This window comes from Suillus plorans (assembly GCF_016647745.1).
Source record: "Suillus plorans strain S12 chromosome Unknown HD556scaffold_3, whole genome shotgun sequence".
NCBI classification, from domain to species: Eukaryota; Fungi; Basidiomycota; class Agaricomycetes; order Boletales; family Suillaceae; genus Suillus; species Suillus plorans.
This window is the reverse complement of record NW_024537387.1, coordinates 632,033-653,622: the sequence shown is the minus strand read 5'-3', so window position 1 is coordinate 653,622 and position 21,590 is coordinate 632,033. Positions and strand designations below refer to the sequence as shown.

Here is a 21,590-nt window from a genome sequence, read left to right as displayed (position 1 = left end):
GCTGGCCATGATGTCACTGGAAGTTTATGGAACAGTACCGCCTGCTTATGTAAATTCGTAGATGGACAACACTTTGATTCTTCCCATTTCTTCCAACTTACTGAAAGTAACATTGTCCCTAATCAATGATGAGTGCTCAGGGAAGGACACACACATCTGCGCCCGCTGATGGATCCAGGACGATTACGCTACACGATTCGCAGCCACGTCCAGAAGATGACGCTAGTCAGCCTGGGGTTGTGGGAACTCTTAGATTACGGGGTGAACCACGCAAAACTCGTCAGCGAGTTGCGTGGGATGAAGACGTGATTGACAATGAGGGATGCGGCAAGAAAAAGTCAAAGAGTGAGTGTGTCGAGTCTTGAATTCTTGTGGCGGTGTTGACTCGACCACCCCCGTAGTCTGCTGTATATACCACAAACCTCGACGGTTTGACGAATCATCTGAGGAGGAATCATCTGAGTCAGACTCTGATTCAGACTGCCAGCATAGTAATTGCCCACGTCAGAGAAGGATGCATCATCCAGAAGGAAACGGGCACAGCGATGGACTTGCTACGCGTGACGCCCCTAACAGGGGAGTGATTCATGAAGTAGAAGAAGCGGGCTCGAGTGGTAATGCGTATGAGCGCAACCCCAAGAATAAAAGGAATTAGGTGTGTGGGTTGAAGTAGTATGGAGCGTTGTTCTGACGATGAGCATGTCAAGGTTGTCCGCCGGGCTATATATCCTTGGTACCTTACCTATAGATTTGTAGAATATATAATACCCTTATTCGCATACTTTCAGGAGCTGAGCCTACCGCATACATTCGGTTTATTGACATGTTTTTAAGATGTTTCGCTCCTGTTCAAGTTGTGGAAGTTTTTGACTCCTACTACTAGTGGAGCCTCCAATCCCTACAACTTGAACTGTGACCTTCAAGCCTTGGTACTTCAACCATGTATCATCCTTTCAAAAGGTCGAAACGCTCGCGAGAAACGACAGATTCTCCATCGTATCGAGCGCGTTCGCTGTCTCCAAGGCTCAAACAGCGGTATCGTAGTCCAACTCATCCGAGTCTGCCGTCCAACTTTTTACAGTTTGTTGGTCTCATTGTTGTCATTATCATATTTGGCAGTCTTTATATCTCGCTGTCGAAATCGGTGTCGCGACGTACAGGGACGTCGCCTACTCCACCGAACACCACAGATTTCGGAATAGGTCCAACTCGAGTACGTTCACCGTCACCAAAAATCGTTGATCGAACCGTCCTTCATGTTCTTCATGATATCCACGAACCCAATGATCACCACGATCTATCTCCCTCAACAGTCACACGACCCCATCTCAAATGGCCCCCGATTGTCACCAGAATTCCTGAGCCTAAAGATGTTCCAGAACATACAATCGTTCACGTTTCTAGTATACTGTCAGCTGCTGCCGCAGTCCAATTTGACGAATCAGTTTGTGGTTCATTCCCATGTCGCTTTCTTCTTCCTCTCCGTGTCGCCGAGCAAGAACCGAAAACCCATCTGCACCTCCACCAACTAGCTATTCTCGCAAGTAGCTTGAATCGCACTCTTGTTCTCCCGAATGTAGGCAACAATCGCATGGGGGCTTGTTCCAAATGGTCGTTTGATTTATATTACGACGTGGACCCGCTCAGAAGCGCCCTCCCCGCTATCAGCACTTTGCCTTTCACTGTATTTAACAATTGGAGCGAAACGCGTTCCATCTTACCTACAAGCAGAACCATATCTTTCAGCGTCAGCAAAAGTGGCGAACGAGATTTACTGCCTGATGACCATTTCACCATCGATCATGGCCTTGCAGATCACAAAGTCGCTTCCTGCCTAAACTCTAAATTTCCTAGACTTTACCAAAGCTCTTCTATAATTTCCTTCAAGTTCTACCGCAACAATCCGATCAAGCCATCGACAAGCCAGCGTCTTATCCAGATTCTCTCAGAGGCTGTGGATTCCATGGAATATTTCTCAGACGAACTTGCCGCGCTTCCGAGATCTGACGTGTTAGCCATCGAATGGGATCTACGCCACCCAATCTTCCCTGAGCCCAACATAGACCTGCAATACTCTCATGCGCTTGTTGAGTTTGCAGAAAGATTAGCAAGCTTCACAGGATCCTATATTGCGGTGCATTGGCAACTAGAACGTGTTCCGGTAGAAAATCTTGCGTGGTGTGCGGCATCGCTCGTCTCTACTCTTCGTTCAGTGCTCGGCGACGATGACTCGGGGTCTCAGCTAGTCTGGTTCGCTACCGACTACCACACCTTTTCAGAACAGCCAAGTGGTGTGAAGACTAAGAGCGCGAGATCTGGGACTTTTCGAGTTGTCACGCCCGAGCATGAGGAAGCCATGAACATCCTTCAGGACGCATTCCAAACAGGTGGTGATCTGGAGGGATATGCCATGACTGAGTTACCATCGCAGATAAAAAGGCTGAGAATGTTCGAGGGGAACGTTCAGTTTGAAGAAGAGATTCTGGAAGACTCAGGAGTTTCAGGTATCCTAGACAAGTTGGTGGCGATGCAGTCTCAGGTGTTTGTCAGCGGATCTAAGGCTTGCAGCAAGACGAGGTGCGTCTTCATGACAGCAGGTGGTAATATTTGATCAACGGCAGACCACAGTTCCTCTTCGAAGCAAATAGTCGAATTTCGAGAGAGCGTAATGAGGGATATGGAAATTGCTCTGGACATCCGCAACGTCGTGGAGTTATTTGGAGAATGGTAGCGAGTTTAGTTCCTGAAGTTGAAGTGGACAAATGAGAAGGAACGCGAAGGAAAGCATAGTATAGTCATGCATGGAACATGCTCATACAAAATTTTGCGATCACCGAGGGATGCAAGTTCTAGCACTCTGACCGAACTTATGGCGCCTCGCACCAGCCAACACCCTAATCTCTAGGTGTGCCCCGACCAACACCTGCGAATGATGGCCTGTAATCGCCGGGCGCACCACCCTCCTTCTTCCGGTAATCATCGCGGTCGCCGCGAGGTGCGCGGTAAGCACCGTCGCCACCACCAGGGCGTACAGTTGCTGGGCGCGGAGGGCGAGCGGCCCGCTTGTGAGTCGAAGGGACGATCTCGTTGGGGAGGTGTAGCCTATTGATACATGAGTCCGGATAGATACGACATAACAAGACTACGCACCACTCCCTGAGATAATCAACACCTTCAGGAGTCAAAACGTAGTAATACCACTGCCACGAAAATTGGGTCTTAACGAAGCCCTTGGAGGTCAGGCTCTGCATGGCCTTTATGACCTGAAGGTTAGGGACATCAAGCTCTTCATGCTTCGGCGCGTTGTAATCTTTCTTGGCGACCAGAACACCCTCTGAGATCAATCGATAATGAGCTCTGGAAAACCATCGCAAGGCCTGTATGCTGAAAACCCACCCTTGAAGAGGTTCTCGTAGATGGTGCGCCTGTTTTGTTTGGTGATAATCATGCTGGGCTAATTGAATGAAATGGGGAAGCTGAGGAAGAGTTGAAATGGGTTGAACAGTGCTCATAGGAATCAAACGTACTGCGATGATGATCTCGCACTTGTCCGGCTGAGGAAGACTGGAGTCAGTCATGTCATCCAACTGGGAGGTAGCCCATCCAGCCATAGAGAGTTTCTGATACTCTTCTTTGCATCCTAATACACCCCAGACAACTTGAACGGTACTCACAAGGATTTGACGGGCAGGAAGGGCCTTGAAATGAGTCTTGACGTCGAGCTGGACAGCGTACGCGTGCCTCTCGGACTAGGTTTCGACGAGCAACGGCGGAGTATGAATGTTTCTAAAAAAGGAACTTCGAACTCTACTTATCGCGAACTCAAGGTTAACCGCACTTTACGAGAAGTAACGACTTCCTTAGATCTATCTGAGGTCTGAGGGATTACGGACGCTGATACAATTTGTTTTCAAGGTACGGTTACATTGATACAAAACAAGAGGCGGCAAAAACACGCAGAATCGCACTGACACTAGTATTGTTCACAGGCTCGTTGCATGAGGCTCTTCCAACAATCATGACGGCTGAATGACGAGACCTGCAACCATGGTCCATCGGAAGTTTACATATCAGGCCCCCCTTTCGAGCATACGGATCATCCTCTCGATGTCGTCTCCGGAGATTGGATCCCTTGCCCGACTAAACCACTCGTTCAAGCTGAGGTCGCTCAGTGTAGTAGGAGATTGTCGGGTCGAAGCCGACCTCCCCATATCCGCGTTGATCCGTCTCGCCTCTAATATAATATCTTCCATGTTCCTCGCACAAAGGGATTCGTAGTAAGAGATGTACTGCCCCTGGACAGTCCTAAAATTCTCATAAATACTTTGTCGAACATTTTTAATAGGAAATCCTCGTACTTTGTTTGCTCTTGATCGCGCGTTTCAACGGCCCGTTTTACAAATTCGGAAGACGCTTTTTCTTGACCATGATAAGCAGCTCCAGACGTGCTTGGGAAAACAGCTGGCGTATCGTCCCGCGATAACGTTGTGTTTGTTTTACGGTTCAGAAGGAGCGGCCTCTGTTCCTGACGACAACCCTTGACCTGCGCATCGAGACTAGAACCCTCGAAAATTTGACTCGTTGCAGGCTCTCGCACGCGGTTTACTTCGGCGGCCCATCTGGCCACTTTGGATGCGACACGTTGGGGAGCTGGACTGAGAATATCTTCCGGAATGGGCATACGTAGTGGCGTTGTACCTGAAGGCTGGTGCAACGAGGACGCGCGGGCTGCTGGCGTTCCCAGATACACTTTCGGGGCGGAGATATGCATATCTACAGACCTTCGCTCCGCAGCAGCCTCAGCAGCCCAATCAGGGACGGGCCCGCGAGTTGAAGGACCTCTGTGAGTCGTTATGTAATTGGAACCCGAAACAGTCATCCGAGGGGGAACGTTTCGATGAGTCACGTAGGCTCCGGCAGAGTGCAAGGGCTGCGGTCTGTATGCCTTTGCAATGTGATCAGGTAGATCAGCCATGTACTTCCTTGGATGGGTAGGGTTGGAGAGGTTCACATTCAAAGCGTGGTCGGCTTGTTCCAGGCCTGGTCCAACGAGTCGGAGAGGCGGGTCATATCTCGTCAATGTGCTTTTCAGAACCAAGCCTTGCGGTGTGAAAGACACTGCCTGATTGTTCAAGGAGTTCTTGCTGAGAACCACGTGTTGCTGTCTTCCTGACTGGGGCATTGCGGGGCTGGACTTGATGACTCCCCCAATACAATGATTCTGTTCTGATGACTGTCCCGAAGGAGCGTGCATGGATGCCGACAAGAACCGGTGGAATGGTGCGTTTGTTCCCGATTTTGAAAAATCCCATATCTCACTGCTTGGCTCCTGACCTTCGAGATTGGAATTAAATGTGGAATAAAGTTTGTCGTCTGACGCTATTTTAGTAGGGCCTTCCTTTATACTCGGAGGGCATTCCTTGGTGTTCTGAGATGTCGACAGTTGATCGTTGTGTGTGGCAGACAGCTGTACAGAGGGAAATTCGCCAGGCATCGAAGCCTCCGGTATCGTCGTAAACAAGCTACCCTCCTTCATGTTCGTCTTCCGTGGAGCCGAAGAGGGGGGAGCAAAGACTGACACTTTCGTCTCCATAATCGCCTCGGGCATGAACGTTTCATCACATGGCGCCAAGCATGTTCTGTTGGGACTGTTGTCTTCGAGTTGATTGCTGTTCTTTTGACGCAGAACAGGTGGAGTGTCAAACCGCCTTTCATTCTCGCCCTGGACGATTAATGACGACTCAGAGGCCGTGCTGCGGCTAAGCGCCAAGGAATACGCCGGTAGTGGGGACTGGACGGCCCTACAAGGCTTTATGCTTTCCACGGCTGGATCGCTACGGGATTCATCCGCTGATGACCTAGTCCCTGGACAATGACCAGGACCTTTCGGTTCAGGGACACCAATCATGATACACGAATTGAGAACGTGCTGATTATTATAGATATCATCTCGTTCCATAGCTCCAAGCTCGGCGCTGCCAGGAATAGTTTTTCGGTAGACGCCTCCTTCCGAGTACGTCGGCTGCTCACCAGGAGCTTTTCCCTTTGGCGTCAGTCGGATAATAGGATACCCTGCTTTGCAAGGAATTGAGGCTGTCACCGTTGATTCATCATCCCCGGAAGGCACTAGTGGCAAATAGGCTTCTGGACCCTCGATTTTAACTACTGGCACTAGGCCTCCAGAATCCCGTGAACAGATGACGTGAACCTCAGGTTTTCCGGTGATCACGCCAGGCACGGTATCGTCAGGAGCGTCTAGCCTAATATCGTGGTCTGGACGATTGGTATGCACTTCCTGTCCGCCAAATGAGGTGTGCTGTTCGACAACCAAAGGCTCCTCTTCACCACCGACATGGACGCAAGATGCATGGAGGAGGGGATCATCTACCTGCGACTCGTCGACGATGCCATCTTCGGGACAATCTGCGAAACTTGGGTTTGCATCCCCCAGAAGTGGTTCAAGTCTAGTAGTTCCATCACCGATTTCCTCCAGCAGCGCGGCAATATCGACGCTCTCGCATGCGCTCTTCTCCTCGTTCTCAGCAGGCGTTATGGTAATGATCGGAATTTGTGCTTTCGTGGCTGGTTTCCTCTGCACGACATAGCAGATCGACTTGATACCCATTGGGATCCAGCAAAGGCAGGCAGTGAGCAAGGCGTAAAACCGGTGAATTATAAAGAGTGGCCACCCCCGTGCAGTCACCATGAACATAGCGATGTAACGAGCAGCGCTAGACGACATGTGCGCAACTTTGCTGAAGCACGCTACTAGAATTTGGGTGAGGCGTGCTGTACCAGTGCGGAGAAAATGACAGAGCTTGGATATCACTTCTTTTATGATAGGCCATGACCAACGGAGGGCAGCCATGGGAAATGCCGCGATATACCGAGCGATTGCAGCACCTGGCTTCATTATCTTAAATATCCTTCTCATAAGGCTCGCCACACCAGGATTGACAAGCAGTGTATCACAAACTACAACCTCCGAAGACCGTTCGAATGGTGCAGCAACGAGCATCGCGAGGACCTATGCAGAAAATATCACCGAGGTGTATCAGTTTGAGGCGAGCGGTTTCAGGGGTATAGGACTCACAGATAGTATGAGGTATGCTGCACTCAAGGTAAGCACATAACGGATGAAGAGCAGCATAGGACAGAAGGTGATTATGCGCGGGGAGAAAGGGGCGAGTGCTTTGTGCTGCTTCTCGCTGGGCGCGGGTACCTGCTGGCGCACCCAGGAAGGGAATATTGCGTTGCGCGTGCGCTTCTGTGATGGGTGCAGTGCACCTGGGGGTGGATTGTGAAACCAGAAAGCGTGATTAGGTTCCGCCAGCGGATCGAGAACCCAAGGTGTCATAGTTGGAGATAGTGGTGTTAATGTTGTAGTAGGTGTATCGTGTGAAGAGACAGGAGAAGATGTGGCTATTGACATTGAAAGTGATGGCTGAGAGTGAGCTAAATCCTCTGGAAGCATGACATTTTTCGAGTGCGAATAAGCAGAAGTAGGCCCAAGAAGTAGATGGGGCGAGAGATACGGGAGGGCGTACAAAGTCTGTGTGACATGCACGCTGAAAATGCGAAGCAGCATGTCTAGAAGAAATGCCCAGGCAGCGGCTTGGATCTCTGGAGGGATCATTTTGGGTGCCGATGGGGGTCTATTTGAATGTCGCGTCAAATATGTAAATCAAGAGGTGAAACGGAGTAACGAAAAAGATAATGAAATGGAGAGGGAGGCGACAACGATGTTCAACTAATTGAACTATTTCTGAGTCGCGACGACAGCACGTGACTAAAAATCAATGTCAAGTTAACAACTTATGACATATTTTCGTTCATATTTTACATTTGGGGTCGGGGAAGCCTGAGGTAAATTGGTTGGGTAAAGGTCACTGTAACTTAGACTGGTGACCTAGATACTTATAAGGCTTCTGACCGTACGGTGTTTCGCGTCAATATTTCAATATTCAAACATTAATTTCAACGAAACTTTTAATTTTCTTATGGGTAACAGGTCTCGTGACTACTCTTATGTTAGAAACAATTCTATAAGTATGCGAATTCAAACCCAGATTTACCAGTTCAACGTCTATTGACGGCTTGCCTCGTTGTCGGGCTGGACCGTCACCAGTCTAACTGAAACCGACTCTAGTGTCCACGGTACGGTGCATACGGCATAGTGCGGCGGCTATTCTTTCTGTTATCTGACTTTTTAACTTTGGTCTCGAGTTTGCTGTATGTTTCGCGTTCTTTTTAACGTCATGGACTCGGCGGACACCGCAGGGCAGCGGTAGTGAATTCTGCAATTCGAGAAAGTTCTTATTACTTATTTTAGCTTCTGCACTATGCGCCTCTGGGGTTGAACATAAACGGTGTAACCAATTGCAATTGTCCATTCCAGGTATAGCATGCCATAATCTCCATTCGCCTTTGGTTCTAGGGGAGACTATTAATCATTCTGAAGAATTATAGAACCCACTGGGCCACTACCCATCTTTATCTCTATCGAAAAATGGTGGCGTCATATCTACCTAGATTTGATCTCTAGCTGCCTACAGCATGGTCGACCCTTGCATCAGGCAAGTGCAAGAAATCCACCAGAACTTGACTGGAAGAGCTTAGTCAAGTCTCTGCATGTTCGCCTTGCGTTTAAGATCATCTCACATCGACATCACATAATATACCCAGTTCCGGCAAGATTGAGGCTCGATCATCGGTTTGGAAACAAGCATTCGTCTTATCCCCGTAGACAATACCAATGTCCAAACGTGGTTCTTCACCTCGCTCCGAGCTTGCACTCGCAGGGTCATAATCAAGAGTCAAGATTATTATCGCTATCAAATCAGGGAATAGAATTAACAGGCTTGAGAGCAGATTTCTGGGTGAAGAAGGAGCTGGCGTTCGTTCCACGTTCTTGGAACAGTACTTGAGGCTAGTACTGCTCCATTTCACAATCTACCTTTAGGCCTAATTCAGACGCAACCGCTCCCTCACTCCTTAAAAAACCGTCAGATATATCCTCCCCCATTGGAAGTGAGCAAGCATCTGATTTCAAGCAGGTACTTAGAGACCTCATGAAACGCCAAGTGTTCCGTGGTAGTCAATCTTCCTCGTCCTCGTGCTCAGCATTTCCCTCGTCCATCAGATCATGGCCGTCTATATTGACATTCGTACAGTGTACGAAACTCTCGTGAACGTTCTAGCAGAATGTATTACTGGACAGCTCTCGTCGTGTCGCAGCTTGCTGCTGAGCTTCCTTGGAACATGACAAGTTTGACAATGTTCTTTTTCTGCTGTTACTAGACTATCGGACTCCCCACAGGTTGGGCAGGCTACATGTTCCTCATGCTCTCTGTCGCTGTCCCGTTGTACTATACCATGCTTGGACATGTCATCGCGTCCATGGCACCGACTACTTCAATTGGATCCCTGTAATTCACAACTCTCATTATCTTTGTCTTGATCTTGTGAGATGCATGCTTTGAACCACGTTACATCGTACTGACAGCCCATCAGTGACGGCACAATCCAGCCATCCATGGGGCTTAAGTGGTGGAAATGGTTGTACAATGTCTCTCCTTTCACATATATCATCGAGGGTCCCCTTGGTCAAGGTCTATGAATGATATCTTGCTGGATAACCACACACATTTTAGTCGTCGTAGCTATTCGCTGCTCTTACACGGAACTAGTCTCTGTCAACCTACCGAAGGGTTTGACGTGCGACAAGTACATGGGTACTTTCATGCGACTCGCGGGCAGCTATCTCACGAACCCCGAAGCTGCAGAAGGCTGTCAGTACTGTCCCTATACGACTACAGACTAGGACATGTTCTCGAGGTTCAACATCGCATACAATAATCATTGGCATAACCTTGGCATCGTTTTCGGATTCGTCGCGTTTATTGTGCGTCACTACCGGAAGTTGCTTGGATCTCGTGCTCACATAACGTCTTAAGATTATCGCTATTTTCTGGTTCACAATCTCATGCCCATTCGCACTGTTGGTGTGTTTGCTTTTCTTAGGCAGAAGTTGATTCGTGGCAAGTAGATTGCGATACCTCACAAAGGATAGGCCTCAAGCTTCAAGGATATCATGATTACCTGTTCTACTGTCTCGAACACCAAGTGTATTGTGCCCAAGAAGAATGAATGCATACCAGTCGTATGTTAGATAAGGAAAGAAAACACAATATTTCTGACGGAAACATGGGTACGTTTCTAGCTGACAAAATCCTCGGGGAATACTCTGCAATATCTTATCAACCATCGAACCCACCGTAATTGACGCAGGAGGCATGATATTCGTGGATCCATTATTCCAACTCATCATGGTCCACATCGTCTGCGACCCCGCCCTATTTCCTACACCTCTTCCAGTCATCTTCGACGAAGTCTCCGTAGGGCTATACCGCCTAGGATTCGAAAATACGGCCCCTCTACCTGGTGTCAACCTTGACATCTCAGTAAAAACCAAGATCCTCCCCGGCGGTGCCGTGTGTTGCCTTTGTCAGTAACGCTCGCGTCCGACCATATCTTTTCGGCGTTCACGAGCGAGAGCAAAGTGGACGCGTTGTTGCATGGACATAGTCATACGGCGCGTGCCGTTAAATGGCAGGTTGCGAATGCAACGCTTTTGATTTAGTTGGTAGTTTAGTAGAGAATAATCTGTGTGTGGGAGCGATTGGTAAAATGGACGCCTGAAGCCAGTGAAAGGGCTTTAGCGACGAGAGTGTGGAGTTCCTGGGATCCAGAGTTCATCACTTTGATATCCTTCCTGAATATTTTCGATGAAACAATGGCGTTGGGAACCATGTTTGCTATCAAGTTCAAGGACGACGATGCGGGTAATGTCGGTCCTATCATATTTGGTTTTTTGGATTGCTTATGTGGCTTTGGGGCGCAGGTTATGCATCGCATTCCGCTCAGACTCTGCCCCAGAGCTTGCGATTACCGCTGGATGATGGATTTATGTCCACGGCCCCTGGTGGTATGCCTCTTGGGGTGTATCACAGGATGCTAAGTAACTGTTGTAATGAGTTTGGCTGGAGCAGATTAGATCCTTCTGCAGTGGTTCCCACGGCTAGCAATCATTTGTTCACTGATGAAGACGCTCAACTTTGCTGGCACTGAGGAGGCTGTGTATGAGCGGAGCGACTGGCCTCTCTCGAAGCTCCAAGACTACTTCAAGGATGATACCCTCGCTCTTATCGGCTATGGTTCTCAAGGCCACGGTCAAGGTTTGAACGCTCGTGACAACGGCCTCAATGTTATCATTGGTGTCCGTAAAGATGGCGAAAGTTGGCAGCAGGCTATGGAGGATGGCTGGGTATGTTCATGTCAACTTGTCAGGCTTGCAGGCATCTCATGTAACATTGATATACCGTTAGATTCCCGGAGAAACACTTTTCCCCATCGAAGAAGCCATCAACCGCGGCACGATCATCATGAACCTTCTCTCCGATGCTGCACAGTCACAGACATGGCCTACCATTGCACCTCTGATCACCAAGGGCAAAACCCTCTACTTCTCGCACGGTTTCTCTGTTGTATACAAGGAAGACACAAAAGTTATACCCCCCAAGGACGTTGATGTTATCCTAGTCGCACCTAAAGGATCTGGCCGTACCGTACGCACCCTCTTCAAGGAGGGTCGTGGGATCAACTCCAGTGTAGCCGTCTTCCAAGACGTCACTGGTAAAGCCATGGAAAAGGCTGTTGCCATTGGTGTCGCTATCGGATCAGGGTACATGTACGAGACCACCTTCGAGAAGGAGGTTTACTCCGATCTCTATGGTGAACGTGGTGTGCTCTTGGGTGCCATCCGTAAGTGTTCTTACACCACGAGTTATTCCCAGCTGATTATTTATCAGAGGGTCTGTTCTGCGCGCAGTACAAGGTACTCCGTGCCAATGGCCACTCGCCTTCGGAAGCCTTCAATGAAACCGTCGAGGAGGCCACCCAATCCCTGTACCCTTTAATTGGAGAGAAGGGGTGAGTTGTGTTTTATTGTCGCTTATCCTTTCCCTCATGGTTTGTAGCATGGACTACATGTACAATGCCTGCTCCACAACCGCTCGCCGCGGTGCGCTTGATTGGGCACCTATCTTTGAGAAGACCAACACGCCTATCTTTGAGCAGTTGTACGAGAGTGTGCGGAATGGCACGGAGACCCGCAAGGCTCTCGAATTTAACGGCCGCTCGACGTACCGCCAAGATCTTGCCAAAGAGCTGAAGGAGATCGACGACCAGGAAATTTGGCGGGCAGGCAAGGTTGTGCGGTCGCTGCGTCCCGATTACAAGCCTGAATAGATAAGATTGTGGTTGAATTGGAGCTGCTTTAACTCAGCTTACTTATTTATTTTGTTACCAAAAGCGCCCCGAAACATGCCATGTCGGAGAGCACAATGTACAGATGTGATTCTTGAATAAATGTTACGACTTGCCATACTCTGGGTTGAGACTGATGTTGAAGAAATTCAGAGGTCAAGAGCCAGGTGAAAATGATTCGGGGGTTTCAAAGTGGTGTGATATTCAAGGTAATAGTATTGAAGGAACATCATAGTAGACAGGGTAAGCAGCTACATCACGAGGAACAAGTTCAGGAGGACATGAGTGCTAAGCGCTAACTTGCGCTCGTGGAGCGCGGCAGGGAAGCTTCACAATAAAGGACAACAACGGGAAATCGACAAATCAAGAACCGGGGATAGTTCCATTTGTCAGGAAAATGCAAATGCATAAGTCTCACTTACTTTAGCATCTCTCCAGAATAATACCTCCCACTGAGTCCAAAAGCTCGCCGTTTTCTTCATGGACAAGGACAACCGAGACGACTTCACTTTTGCAAAGCTATCTGATCTCAAGCTCCCTGTCACTTTCCGCATGTACGCACCATTACTCATCTTGCGGGCCACTTGCCCACACTCAGCACTAGTTCTCAGTTAGAAGGATCAATACCACAACCCTCTGTTTCAGAGCTACTCGAGAACCCAGAACTGAGGTTTCACGGTGCACAATCTTCGTGCGTTTTTCTCTGATATGTAACTTCTCTATGTTGATCCAAATGTCAGGGCTTTTTCAGACCTCTATGTCTCCTGCCAGCTCCTGGCGGATAACAAGCCGCTGACCATACCCTTCCGCACTTCCTTCAAAGCTTTCAAGAACAACTATGTGTACGCCTTGTTTTGCACTTATCTCGATTGATCTGACTATTTATACAGGTGGAACGAATGGATAACGTTGCCCGTTCGGTACTGCGACCTCCCGTTGAGTTCACAGATAACATTTACTGTATGGGATATCGGGGCTCCACGCACAGCGGTGCCCGTCGGTGGCACAACGTTTAGGATGTTTGGAAAGAAATGGTTCGCCAGGTATATCTAAATTGCATCACAATGCTTATCATGCGGTCACTGGGTCAGGACTTTGCGCCGGGGAAAACACCGTTTGTTGCTTTGGGCAGGTCAAGAAGCAGACGGCTCCATGCAGACTAAAACTCCCAGTAAACTTGGCAACAGGGATGAAATGGGTCGTTTAGAGAAGGTAGGCAGCACGACAGCTCTGTGGTACGCTCGTTCATTCCTGACTTTCCCCTCAGCTCGTGAAGAAATACGAACGTGGCGACTTGCCAAAGTCAGATTGGTTAGACAATATGGCTTTCAGAAAAATGGAGGAGATACACGCTGTAAGTCTTCTACGATCAAATACAAATGCAAACACTCAAAGAAGACTGAAGGTGGAGACAGAGAAGTCAGAAAACATGTATCTTTATGTCGACCTTCCACGATTCGACTTTCCCGTGATATTCAGCGAAGCTGTCAGTCACTCTTTCTTGAATGTAGTCTCCTTGACGTTTTATTCTCTATAGGAGGCCCAGAATCAGGCAACGATACCATTTGCACCTCCAGTAGCAGCCCAAGCACCTCTTACACCTGTACTTCCCAGTTATTTTGCTACAGATCCACACCTCTGGGCCATCCTTGACCCCGAGATTGCACGCGAAAACCCCGTGGAGGACAAGCATCGTCGACTCGTGCGGAGTCACCGAAGTAGTCCATACGACAGAGAGCTCAAACCAAATGCCAAGATCAGAGATGAGCTTAATGTGCGCAAAACACCAAATCGTTATGCATTGATGAATTCCTCACACGCCATTTGTAGGAAATACTTAATTATGCGCCCTCTCAGCCTCTCAACTCCGAGGAGAAAGACCTCATCTGGAAGTTTCGTTTTTACCTCGCACGAGATAAGCGCGGGCTTACCAAATTCCTCAAGTCTGTCACTTGGCGCGATCCTTCGGAAGTCAAACAAGCAGTGGAGGAGCTACTGCCAATGTGGACAGAGGTCGACACGGATGATGCTTTGGAGCTCCTCGGACCTGGAACTGTGGACTCGAGAGTAAGAGCGTTTGCAGTACGGCAGCTTAACCGCGCAGATGACGAAGTCAAATATTTCTTTTCCCTTCCTGATCGCGGCACTGATGATCTTGGCAGGAACTTCTGTTATATCTCTTGCAACTCGTACAGGCGCTCAAATTTGAAAGTGCCGCTAGCGAGCAGCGCTCGAGTCGATCAACAACAAGTGCAATATCTCATGACGATAGCGGGCTGACAGACTTTTTGATCGCACGTGGAGTACAAAACCATACACTAGGTAACCGGCTGTATTGGTATCTGATAGTAGAAGTGGAATTGGAGGATAGGGTCGTGGCGAAAATGTACGGGCGGGTGGTGTTCAAGTTTCTGAGCAAGATTTTAGAGGTCATCGACCTCCTACTCATGTTTATCCTCGCTGATGAAACTGTTCCTTAGTCCGAGAATGGCAGTGAACGCCGCGAGCTCATGCGACGTCAAGGTGTCCTCGTCGAGACCCTCGCCAAACGAGCCAAGGAGCTGCGCACTTCTAAAGACCCACGACCTAAAAAAATCGAGAAACTTCGCTCTTTCATCAACGACTCCAAGAACGGGCTCGTCAACATCCCTCCTCTACCTCTGCCGCTCAACGCACGCATAGAGATTACGGGCATCATTGCTGAAAAGTCTTCGGTCTTCAAGTCGAATCTTTACCCCTTCCTGTTATATTTTCAGTGTTCTGATGGCACGGAGTACCCTGTGATTTTCAAAGATGGCGATGACATGCGCCAGGACCAGCTTGTCCTCCAATTGTTCACGCTCATGGATCAGTTGCTCAGGAAGGAGAATTTGGATTTGAAGCTCATCCCCTACGATGTGCTGGCGACTGGGCTGTTGCAGGGTATGGTGCAATTTATCCCCAGCAAGACTATCGCAGCAATCATCAGTGAGAATGGGACGCTCTTGAACTATTTGAGAGCGAACAATCCGGATGAGGGCAGCGTTGGAACGTATGGAGTCGAGCCGAGTGTTATTGATACATTTGTGCGCAGCTGTGGTGAGTCTCGTTCTGCAATCCTGACTGGAGGATGTGTGCTAAACCTTGGCGATAGCTGGATACTGCGTTGTGACATACCTGCTAGGCGTGGGTGATCGGCATTTGGACAACCTTTTACTGACACCGGATGGTAAGTGGAATTATGACCAGAAGGGTCCAGTTCTTAATATTGGCTTCACAGGTCACTTTTTCCATGGTCAGTGTAACTTTGTCCGTATAATTCGTGCTACTGACATTTGATGAAGTCGATTTTGGGTATATTCTTGGTCGGGACCCAAAGCCGTTTCCTCCTCCTGTCAAAGTCTGCAAAGAGATGGTCGATGGCATGGGCGGAGCCCAATCAACCCACTACGCGCGATTCAAAAACTACTGCTTCACCGCATTTACGATCCTCCGGAAAAGCGCCAACCTCATTCTCAACTTGGTAGCGCTCATGGTAGACGCGAACATTCCAGACATCAAGCACCGCGACGTTCATGAGCAGATCCAGGAGAAGTTTCGGTTGGACTTGACGGAGGAGGAGGCGATCAAGCATTTCGAGGCGTTGTTGAATGAGACTTCGTATTTCACGGTTGTGCTAGATCGGATTCATGATTTGGCCCAGTATTGGAGGAGTTGAGCGGGCCAGTGGTGTGTGTGCTATTTTTGCTGGGATTGTGCTTGTGCTTTCGGCCGCTTTGATGATGAGCACTTGTCGCAGCTTTTACCGTACGTGGTCCTATGGGTATTGGATTTCGGAAGTGTTGCTATACTTGTCAGCTATTTATGTAGTTTCTAACATCGATTCGTGCAAGGATTAATCACTACCAGGCACAGACTCAGGAGAAAACGGTCTGCAATGTGCATTGATCGATGCCTCAAATGTTTCGATTCCGAGAAAAGACTGCAAGGCCAAGTCATACACCATCACTCCGACATAAGGCAAAGTTCCTGTAGTTCCAAAACTAGTAAGTACAATTCGTGTATCCTTCCCCAAGCCTCTCAGCAACCAACACCCGAGTGGTGCCTTCGTGGGTTCTTCTTGAATCGACAACGATCAAAAGACTACCAGCATAGTGATCGAACCCTGACCGGCTTTCCAGTCTGGTGGTCAATCTGTTAACTTGAACACTGTCCAAGGAACATCATCAGCACACCCAAGAATTCTCAAAACCAAAATCAAAAATCACCACACGCGCCCATCCCCGGCTCCGTCGCAAATACACAGCTTGCAAGGTCGTCCTCGCTCATGCCCTCATATGACGCATATTTCTTTTTCACGTGCATGATAAACGCTTCAACATCGTCTCGATGTACGAGAGAAACGGTGCAACCACCCCAGCCAGCGCCTTCAAGCGCATCAAAATCAGAGGCCAATGGGGTGTATGAAACAGAACGCACCGGTCATACGACTCCCATATATTCTCCCCTTTCCTCGTCCTGTCTCCACTGCCCCAAAGCTCCGCGCGACACGGACGAGGTCGTTCACTTTCGGATGGGAGCAGTCGAATTGCCTGTGGCAGCTGTCGTGCGACTCGTTCATCAGTTTACCGAGGGTCTGGAGCTTGGATTCTTCATTGCCTGATGATTGAAGGGTTGATGAGCGATATGTCGATCAGCGGCATCGTCGAGTGTAGATAGTGTTATTTGATTGTCACAAAACGGACCCAAGGAAAAAACTGCACCTCCTCCAGCTAAGCAGACCTCCCTAAATTTGAGCACTTTGAGCGCCTCTTCAAAAACGTGCCGAGCACGGAGATACAGCTCAAAGTTAGTTGTCTCCACTGATGAATTTTCAAACAGCAAAACATGTCAGAGCGAGCATCAAGTCAGAGTGATGAATAAAATGGGCACCATCAAAAAAAGCTCACCGTCCACCCCCAAAAGATACAACTCCCTAAATTCTGCCTCACCCATCCCGCTCTTGCCAATCATCTCATCTAGGGAGATATCTGTTCTATCACCAAACTCTGGCAACAGATAGTCCATAGCAATTTCCAACATGTCCACCAATCCTTTCTGGAGCAGCACAAGATCTTCCAACTGTGCATCTTGCTCATCTCGATAGAAGCCGCTCTTCCGAGCGAGGACTTCACGTAGGGTGACGAGGTGCCGCTTCGTGTTTTCGCCGTCTATGGAGTCGACTTGGAGATTAAGACGATGAGAGAGGAGGCGGGCAGCTGCGAGGGTCTCCGCAACACGGAGGTTGTAGTGGTGTTTAGCGCTTTCTGCTTTATTGGAGACGACTAGGCTGTCGCCGAGATTAAATCTGTCAGGAAGTTTTGGACGACTATGAACTGGCTGCAGTACCTATTAGCACAGACAAACACGGCGTCGCGCGGAAGTACGATTGGCTCCGCATGAAGGGAAGGCACGAATGAAACATATAGTGCGCTGCCAGGAAGAGCGATCACGGAAGCCGATTGGTCCATCCTGCAAAGAAAGTGAGCGGTTAGTTGCGTGGATATTGAGGGGTACACAAAGCTGTCAGAAAATAGCGACACTCACCCTCCACTGTTCACCCCAACTCGTCTCTCGTTTTCCACTGCAATATTTACCAGCTCACCCTTGGTTGGGGCCTTTTCCCCGTCAAAAATACCATTGACTGCTAAAAATGCCAGCGTACTCGAGACGACCATGGCCGCACTGCTTGAAAGACCAGAACCAGGAGGGACATTTCCAGTTACAAGAATATCAACAGGGACAGGAACGGGGGATATGGACGATGGAAAGAAGAAGTGATTCAGAACACCCTATGCCCGACAATTAGCATATAAAAACTCATGAAGGATTGAAGTGAAGGTGAGGAACGAATGAACGTCAAAGGCTGGAGAAGGAACACGAAAGGGGCAAAGACACATACATAATATCCCGCCTTGACATAACTTTCCCATCGTAGCTCGCTTTTATCGATGTCCAAGTGCCAGGGGGCGACGCGCACAGCGTCAAGGGGAACGTCGTCGCCAAGCGTGTGACGGCGAGTCGGCCAGAAGACCTGGCGTGTGTAACGAGTGTGAAGGTTCTCAGCTACGACAGAGCCTGGCGAATAACCCTCAGGATGCGCGGTAGCGGTAGGCGCTGGCCGCGGAGCACAAGCAATGAGAATATCATGCTCTATAGCGGCTGGAAAAACACCGAAGTCCGCATAATCTATGTGTTCACCTGCATCCCATAAATTAGCACCGCATTGTACTGTGGATATTAATGAGATTATACTATCATACCAATGAGGCTGTGTTACACAGGGAATAATGAACATCAGTGGGAAAAGGAGAGTGTAAACGTACTTGACTCGGCCTGGGGCTCGGGCGATATAGGTAGGTTTGTGACTGAACTTGGTCTCAAATTCTCTGACAAGCTCGTCCCAGCGTTCTCTACCTAGAAGAATTAAAAAATAGTACACAATACCTAGGGCCCAGACTCACGCGTGTTTGGCTGCTGTCGCGAGACTGCCATACACTTCTTTCAGGGTGGTGAAGATGGGGATTGGTGCATCAGCTGCTGGAAGAACTGTCATCCTCGCAAATATGAAACGAAGTGTAAGGGCCACTCCACCCCTGCCGAGCCTCGGTGCAGAGCAAGGGCGGCCCGGGGCACGACAGAAGGCCCGGATTTATTGATGAGTACTTGCGTTTGTTTGTCCTTGTTGTAGGCTGGCAGGGAGTCTAGCCGCTATACGTTACCGCGACGTTACTATCCCTTGCAAGCTGTCTGAAATCAATTTTTTGTGTACATAAGTGGTGCACGGAGAGCAATGCGAACGTTGGTGCTCACTCACACAGCTGGTGTTCCGCCGAAATGCAGAGCGATGTTGATTAAGCTCGTGTATAGCGATGATCGCGAGACTGCGAGACGTCTCGCTGTGTATTATGATCCTCCTCTCTGCTCTCTTCATTCATGATACCCCTCATCTTGATCTGTCGCCATGACTCTTTCTGCCGCAGCTCATACCCTGGATCAAGTCACAGATCTGCAAGGGACCGCTAGGGCAGAATCACATTTTGGGAATCGCAGAGGTGATTGGTAGGCGTGCTCCGGTCCGATCGATCTTAGACTCATCCGAGTGCTAAGGACTGGCAAATCCGATTGAAGCAACCACCCTCGTATTGGTGCCTGCACCACTGATCATCGATCATGTACACGCGTATGGAAGTTAATTTCACCAATGGCCCAGATGGATAACGAAGCCAAGAATCATCCATTCATTCCTCTTGATTTCATCCTCGTTGGTGACTTTCTACTATTTTGTCTTCATCATAATTAATTGCCTGCTCCCAACCTTCTTAGCTACCGTGCCCCTGTAACCTGAATTTATCAGCTTCTTGTCTCATGTACGGCCTCTTTTACGCCGACTTACAGTCTTCCTTGTTATCACCATCGATCAAGCCTTCGAGGTCGACCAGAGCACTTTACTCATCTGTTCTCTTGTAGACCACTCGACGTTGTGTAAACTAATTAGCTGGATCCCGCGGGCTACTATTACACCTGATCCGCGGCTCTTCAGTGTGCTCATTATATAGTTACCCAGATCAACACCAGCTCGCGTCAATCTCGTCTGCTCACCCATCATAACTGCTCTCATCTTCTCTGTCGTCCAAGTCTGCCGGCATGAACAGTTACGAACATCTAGAGATCCAGTAAGTCTAGAACGTTCAGTCCCCATACTCGTTCCCTTGACTTGGATCCGAGATGCTAACGAATCACGTTTTTTTACTCATTACGCCTCAGATACCCATGGTCTCAGTATGCCCCGCCCATATCCGCACATGCCGGATCATTGCCACGTTCCTTGTCTCCATGGTCCGACGACACTCCATTCGTTGAGCGTGAACAAACTATTGTAGGCTCATTCTCTATTTTTGATTGTGGGGACTGATGCGACGCGTATATCGCAGTGCTCCGATTTCACATGTTGCGGTTTGTCTCTTAGAGACCTTCACTCATTGGTGGATCACTTTGAGGAAGCACATGTCGTGGTGTTCGACAGCGCTGGAAATGCTGTGTACCCGAACCCTAGCCCGATACTGCGCTTTTTAGATCACGAGAACGAGGGACCTTACATGAGTTTTGTGTTGGGTTATCCTGCACCAAAGGCTCCAGTGGCGTTTCTTGACCCGGCATTTTGTTTCGATTCGGCATCAGATTGGTCTTCGCCCTCTCTCAGTTCAGAGCCGATCAGTCCCGTAGAGACGAGTTCAGAAGAATTTCTACCACAAAACTCGTTCACCAAAGTGAAGAGCAAGCCAGTTCGCACTGGGAAACGGGTCCATCGACCTCGTCAACGAAAAAAAGACAAGACGTATAACTGTCCCGTAAGCATTATTTGATTACGCCCACATGGTCGCCCCATTAATTTCCGCTGATTAGCGTCCTGATTGCACCAAAGTAAGTCTAGGCTCGGCGTATTGAAGATGAGAAGGGAAACCTGATGGAAAACAGACGTACTTGAACGCAAACGGGTTGAAATATCACCTCGAAAAAGGGACTTGTAAAAATGAGATGCCGATGCCGGAGTTCTACCGCTAGTCCGAGGTGAGCCAAAGTCCACCTGATCGTTGATTGTCCCCGCATCTACATACGTGTATGTCAAGGGTTCCTCCGCACCGAAGCAGACCGAGCTATTACCCGCGTAGTATGTACCCCACACTTGGAATCCGCGGGAATTCAGGGTCAAAAGTATTACTACAAACGCCGGTGCTACCGACCAACACCAGAAGCAGCTCGTGTTAGCGTAGTGTACATACATATACTAATTCTGCCAATTCGTTCGCAAGCCGGATATATCGATTGGATGTCAGCCACATTTCGCATTGACGCAGGCCCCGTCCCTTTCGCTTTCATTTCGTATGGTTGCATATTAGGTTCATATTGGCCCATATCAAGTGATATAGAGGCTTATCTGATGCTCGCGACTTGTTCCGTTTCTCCTGTCACGTCTTGTTCGAATAAACCATAAAATAAAAATTACTTCAAAATAATTTGTTCAAGAAGTTTTACTATTTAAAAAAAAGTTTGTTTAAAGGGTGAATATAAAGCCCGCAGTACGTCGTCACGAACGATCTGGCAAATTTTGAAGTTGGCTGTCGATTTACGTGGAAAGGTGAACTGGTGACCATGCACATGATTCAGATTTGAGTCTGAGTTGTTGTAGGGATGGAAATTAAAAAAAAAAATAGGATAATCGGGGGTGTCAGGGCATGAGGCCG

At 48.7% G+C, this 21,590-nt stretch overlaps 9 protein-coding genes across 9 annotated transcripts; 6 read left to right on the top strand and 3 right to left on the bottom strand.

Moving 5' to 3' along the window:
- Positions 1-128: 128 nt before the first annotated feature.
- Positions 129-655, top strand: HD556DRAFT_1225910 (phosphatase inhibitor-domain-containing protein; the record flags this gene model as incomplete). Its single annotated transcript, XM_041297042.1, has 2 exons — positions 129-345; positions 402-655. The coding sequence occupies 2 exons, from the start codon at positions 129-131 to the stop codon at positions 653-655; spliced, it is 471 nt and encodes a 156-aa protein (XP_041166542.1).
- Positions 656-824: 169 nt separating this feature from the next.
- HD556DRAFT_491574 (uncharacterized protein) lies at positions 825-2,813 on the top strand. Its single transcript, XM_041310767.1, has 2 exons — positions 825-2,577; positions 2,629-2,813. Exons 1-2 carry the CDS (start codon positions 941-943, stop codon positions 2,729-2,731), a joined length of 1,740 nt encoding a protein of 579 aa, XP_041166541.1. The 5' UTR covers positions 825-940; the 3' UTR covers positions 2,732-2,813.
- Positions 2,814-2,894: 81 nt separating this feature from the next.
- Positions 2,895-3,448, bottom strand: HD556DRAFT_1226321 (Plectin/S10 domain-containing protein; the record flags this gene model as incomplete). The annotated part of the gene is made up of 3 exons (XM_041297072.1): positions 2,895-3,102; positions 3,151-3,334; positions 3,397-3,448. The coding sequence occupies 3 exons, from the start codon at positions 3,446-3,448 to the stop codon at positions 2,895-2,897; spliced, it is 444 nt and encodes a 147-aa protein (XP_041166540.1).
- A 283-nt stretch (positions 3,449-3,731) lies between these two features.
- Positions 3,732-7,168, bottom strand: HD556DRAFT_491735 (uncharacterized protein). Its single transcript, XM_041310768.1, has 3 exons — positions 4,359-7,168; positions 3,839-4,305; positions 3,732-3,786 (listed from the first exon to the last, which is right to left on the bottom strand). The coding sequence occupies exons 1-2, from the start codon at positions 7,016-7,018 to the stop codon at positions 4,071-4,073; spliced, it is 2,895 nt and encodes a 964-aa protein (XP_041166539.1). The 5' UTR covers positions 7,019-7,168; the 3' UTR covers positions 3,732-3,786; positions 3,839-4,070.
- Positions 7,169-9,528: 2,360 nt separating this feature from the next.
- On the top strand, positions 9,529-9,975 carry HD556DRAFT_491503 (uncharacterized protein). The gene is made up of 2 exons (XM_041310766.1): positions 9,529-9,904; positions 9,957-9,975. Exon 1 carries the CDS (start codon positions 9,620-9,622, stop codon positions 9,821-9,823), a length of 204 nt encoding a protein of 67 aa, XP_041166538.1. The 5' UTR covers positions 9,529-9,619; the 3' UTR covers positions 9,824-9,904; positions 9,957-9,975.
- A 353-nt stretch (positions 9,976-10,328) lies between these two features.
- Positions 10,329-12,309, top strand: HD556DRAFT_1437084 (ketol-acid reductoisomerase; the record flags this gene model as incomplete). Its single annotated transcript, XM_041305650.1, has 5 exons — positions 10,329-10,493; positions 11,108-11,326; positions 11,388-11,823; positions 11,871-11,991; positions 12,039-12,309. The coding sequence occupies 5 exons, from the start codon at positions 10,329-10,331 to the stop codon at positions 12,307-12,309; spliced, it is 1,212 nt and encodes a 403-aa protein (XP_041166537.1).
- Positions 12,310-12,729: 420 nt separating this feature from the next.
- HD556DRAFT_1327282 (kinase-like domain-containing protein) lies at positions 12,730-16,237 on the top strand. The gene is made up of 14 exons (XM_041301568.1): positions 12,730-12,881; positions 12,932-13,018; positions 13,068-13,169; positions 13,218-13,361; positions 13,419-13,539; positions 13,595-13,681; positions 13,733-13,813; positions 13,865-14,101; positions 14,158-14,439; positions 14,490-14,756; positions 14,808-15,405; positions 15,461-15,535; positions 15,587-15,601; positions 15,651-16,237. The coding sequence occupies exons 1-14, from the start codon at positions 12,808-12,810 to the stop codon at positions 16,022-16,024; spliced, it is 2,544 nt and encodes an 847-aa protein (XP_041166536.1). The 5' UTR covers positions 12,730-12,807; the 3' UTR covers positions 16,025-16,237.
- Positions 16,134-19,042, bottom strand: HD556DRAFT_1477953 (ribosomal protein S5 domain 2-type protein). The gene is made up of 10 exons (XM_041308558.1): positions 18,810-19,042; positions 18,672-18,758; positions 18,609-18,616; positions 18,248-18,546; positions 17,893-18,137; positions 17,695-17,817; positions 17,256-17,674; positions 17,052-17,168; positions 16,786-16,965; positions 16,134-16,733 (listed from the first exon to the last, which is right to left on the bottom strand). Exons 1-10 carry the CDS (start codon positions 18,899-18,901, stop codon positions 16,564-16,566), a joined length of 1,740 nt encoding a protein of 579 aa, XP_041166535.1. The 5' UTR covers positions 18,902-19,042; the 3' UTR covers positions 16,134-16,563.
- Positions 19,043-19,904: 862 nt separating this feature from the next.
- Positions 19,905-20,996, top strand: HD556DRAFT_491017 (uncharacterized protein). The gene is made up of 5 exons (XM_041310765.1): positions 19,905-20,021; positions 20,113-20,224; positions 20,280-20,696; positions 20,752-20,769; positions 20,824-20,996. Exons 1-5 carry the CDS (start codon positions 19,993-19,995, stop codon positions 20,908-20,910), a joined length of 663 nt encoding a protein of 220 aa, XP_041166534.1. The 5' UTR covers positions 19,905-19,992; the 3' UTR covers positions 20,911-20,996.
- The last annotated feature ends 594 nt before the right edge of the window (positions 20,997-21,590 follow it).